The 3,708-nt window shown below is 42.4% G+C and overlaps 1 protein-coding gene across 1 annotated transcript; it reads right to left on the reverse strand.

The window, feature by feature from the left end:
• Positions 1-466: 466 nt before the first annotated feature.
• On the reverse strand, positions 467-2,407 carry LOC131250544 (metacaspase-9-like). The gene is made up of 2 exons (XM_058250834.1): positions 2,074-2,407; positions 467-738 (listed from the first exon to the last, which is right to left on the reverse strand). Exons 1-2 carry the CDS (start codon positions 2,405-2,407, stop codon positions 467-469), a joined length of 606 nt encoding a protein of 201 aa, XP_058106817.1.
• Between the last annotated feature and the right edge of the window lie 1,301 nt (positions 2,408-3,708).

Raw genomic sequence — 3,708 nt, forward strand, 5'->3', positions numbered from 1 at the left:
CCTCGTTCTCACCGAGTTATTACTACATCGTGACCCTCCACTTAGGATTGTGGACAGCAATCTTTGCAATGCATCTACAATTCCATACAACAGCTAGGCAACACATTTTTTTTTTCTTTTGTTTTTCTTTTTTAAAGAAAAGCTACTTCTGATTATATTTCTTAACCGCTGACAACACATAGACTACTTGTTATATGTTCAGGGAAGAAAATAACTAGATAGACTACAAGTATCCAAACCTTCAAACATAAGTTTCCCTTTATTCCATATAATATTACATTAGATAACGTGCAGACTACCGGCTACACGCACGGAGAAACAACTGAAGTAGACAGATAACATGCAAGCCAAGAGACACCATTCTCTTTATTTCATAAAATACTTAGACAACGTGCAGACTAGCCGCCTACACGCTCTGAGAAACTGATAGGTGTCTCTTTATTCCATACGGGCAGCAGATCACCCGTTACACGCTCTTCCCTATCTTTTGTCCCAGGAAAAGTGCATCAGCATTCTTGTCACTGGAGAAGAGACACGGGTGTTGCCCGATCCCTTTCAAGTTTAAGAAATCCTCCGCAAGTTGGACCAACTTCCTATTGGTAATCTGCCCTGGGTGCTTCTTCAACGTCGTCTCGACAGCATTGGTAAAAGCACCATACGCCTTGGACTTATTGTTGTTAGGATCCACTTCAACCGATTTCTGGATCTTGCTGCAGCTGCTGAGCAGGATTCCGTTGTCTGCGGGAGATCACTGTGGACAGCCGGATTGGGAGTTAGCTGAACTGAAGTTAGCAGTGACCCGAGTCCCAAAAACCTTCGATAAGTGAGCTGAAATATCGGAAGAGCGGATATTGGATGATTGAATGGTGGAGTTGACATCAATGGGAAAGGTTTTTGGGCGGTATTTCTTATCCCAATCATTTCCAGGGTCTGGTCGACGGATAATCTCCTGCTCCTTTGCACCGAGGATGAGGCCGCCGCTATGGGATGAGTCAGCGAGGAAAGTGAAGTTTGCTCCATTCGGTAAGTAGTCGACTAGAAGCCGGAATTCATAGTCTAGAAGGGATCAGTATTTCACGTTAGTACAAGTATTTTTATTTCTAAATGCAATGAAAGAATCCACTATCAGGTTAGATCATCTAAGTTAGACACGTGGGGTCAAAAATCATCACAGGGAACAAATAGGGAGAGGCTGATAACCATGCCATTGATTTGCATGGGGAGCGAATTAGGTGAGATGTCGGATCCACCACCCCTGACTGTGGGACCATGCGTTAAAATGAACTTTCAAAACTGATGGACGGTTTGGATTTAAGGCACATACATCACAGTGGGCCCCACAGTCAGGGGTCCCACCCACCTCGGTGGATCCGTGTCTCACCTAATCCGCTCGTGTGTATATTCCATCCAATCCGTTCATCAGCTAGGGGTTGTGTGGTCCATCTTAGTTTTGTATAGGGCTGCATTTTGAGATGTACGGTGAACATAAGAAGACACAGTCACACGCATAACATGGTGGGCACCACAGAGCTCGTGTGTGCGCCACAACAGGATCGTTGCAAGGGATTTGGGCTGTGTAGGATATATACCATACACGTGGGCAGTGGGTATTTCATCCAGACCGTTTATCCAATGGTCCAATAACTGATAATTGAAGTCCCAAAAATCTCGAATATATGAAGGTCTTGACACATTGATCAGTGACCAATAACAGAAATATAGCAACGGTCCACATTCAAATGGAGAATTGGCCACTGACTCAACGACTATGCTCTTAAGTTTAGGGAGTTGTCCCAATGATCTAGAACTCTAAAACATGAGATCAGAGAGAGAGAGAGAGAGAGAGAGAGAGAGAGAGAGAGAGAGAGAGAGAGAGAGAGAGAGAGAGAGAGAGAGAGAGAGAGAGAGATCATTTATACACCATCATTCCATGTATACCCGATCACCCACCGTATATTCCCGAATGGATGTCAAGGAAGTGCACTACCTCTCATAGACAATAACACTATATGAGTGATCTGGGAATGGACGGTAGAAGGCCGACTATACACCCAGTCTAGGAACATTTCTTACCCCTGATGGCATCGAATTCGCAAGAGACGATCGCTGGACTGTTATCGTTCTCAAGGCTTTCAAACAGCGCCCCTAACCCACTGAAGAAGAAGAAGAAGGTGTCTCCCTTGTTAGCTCCATGGATCATATCTACAAGCGCCGTCCTGATGTTGTCCCCCGTTGGCTTCTCCGGCTCATTTTGTTTGTCAATCATGATCTTGATGTCTTCCTTCACGAAGCCGAAGCGGTTAGTGAGCAGAGTCTGCATGGTTTCCACGTCGTTATAGCACCCATGCAGCTCGTGTTGGGTGTTGGGGTAGTTGCACCCCACCAAGAGAGCCAATCTCTTCTTCATCGTTGTCATTTTTCTAACTTTGATAAGAATGCACTGATCTTTCTCTGGGTGTATATCTCTCTAATTAACAGTGGCTGCTTATATAGACTATTCTCATTCGGTAAATTACTTAAATGCCCTCCCCTGTCATCTTCTCTTGACACAGACACTTCAATGGAATGGGGTTAAAAGCGTTTTTACAGGAGCGGATTAGTTGACATAAACACTTCATTGGAATGACGTTCAAAGGTTCTGTACGGAAGCGGAGATTAGCAAGGCCCTGACTATGGGGCTCCACTGTCACCCTTAGCAATTTGGATAAAGAGTGTGCACCCTTAGACTGGAGATACTGACTATGACTCATACATAACACATACTTAAACCAAGCATAGTACACTAAAACTAAGTATTCATGTTGTTTTCCCATAGGCTCACAATTAATATCTTTTAAGTTCACATGCACATTCACTCATCAGGACATTGCACATTCTAGTAATCATCTTAACCATTCACTTAATCATCTTAACCATTCACACACATCATACAATCAAAAGAATTTAAAATCATTCAACCCACATGTTTTATATCTTTTAGAGGTGAAAATCATAAAGAGGAGGCCTAATAATGGAGTTCGGAGGGACACTCACTCCATACGAATATAGGACATTCCACTCTAAAACCATGTCAAACAACCAATTTCTCAAAAAGCTAAGCCATGGTGTATCGATGTATATCAATGGACTTTAACAATAAATTCAAGCCCAATATGTTAGTCATTCAATGCATTCAATGCATCTTCACTGTTCCTGTGGATCATCCACTGATTTAACCTCAAGTCCTAGGAATTGAACAACTATTTTATCTTTCACAAAATTTGTATAGTTTTTTCATCAATATAACGTCAGTTGACCAGGCCTAGTGAGTAAACCCATCATGGTTCCATGCACGTCATAATGTTATAAGATGCATGGATGTGTTAGTGCATCAAGTGGGTTAATCCGTCTACTTACTTGAGTTGAATTCCATCAACCTACATCTCCCTTTCTGGAGTAGGCTTCCACCATCTTGGTAGGCCTTCACACATTGTGGACATCTAGGGATGCTTCCTTAGGACCCGATAGTGTAAGTACTTATATGTCTTCCAAGGCATACCACTGGGAATCAGCACAGGAATGTTACATATGACATGAATAAATGAGATGGGAATGATTGATACATCATATTAAAAGTAATCACATATTCAACATGGTTCAACAATAGCGTATTAACTTAGACAAATTCAACAAAGCAATCCATACTAAAGAATACAGTAAATAAGCAAT

Source organism: Magnolia sinica, chromosome 7 (genome assembly GCF_029962835.1).
Source record: "Magnolia sinica isolate HGM2019 chromosome 7, MsV1, whole genome shotgun sequence".
NCBI lineage: Eukaryota > Viridiplantae > Streptophyta > Magnoliopsida > Magnoliales > Magnoliaceae > Magnolia > Magnolia sinica.

Excerpts from the sequence above, each read along its gene's own strand:
- LOC131250544 (XM_058250834.1), bottom strand. The coding sequence starts at position 2,407 with ATGAAGAAGAGATTGGCTCTCTTGGTGGGGTGCAACTACCCCAACACC. Across the intron at positions 739-2,073 it reads CGAATTCGATGCCATCAGGG|ACAACGGAATCCTGCTCAGC; the intron begins GTAAGAAATGTT and ends GATCTCCCGCAG.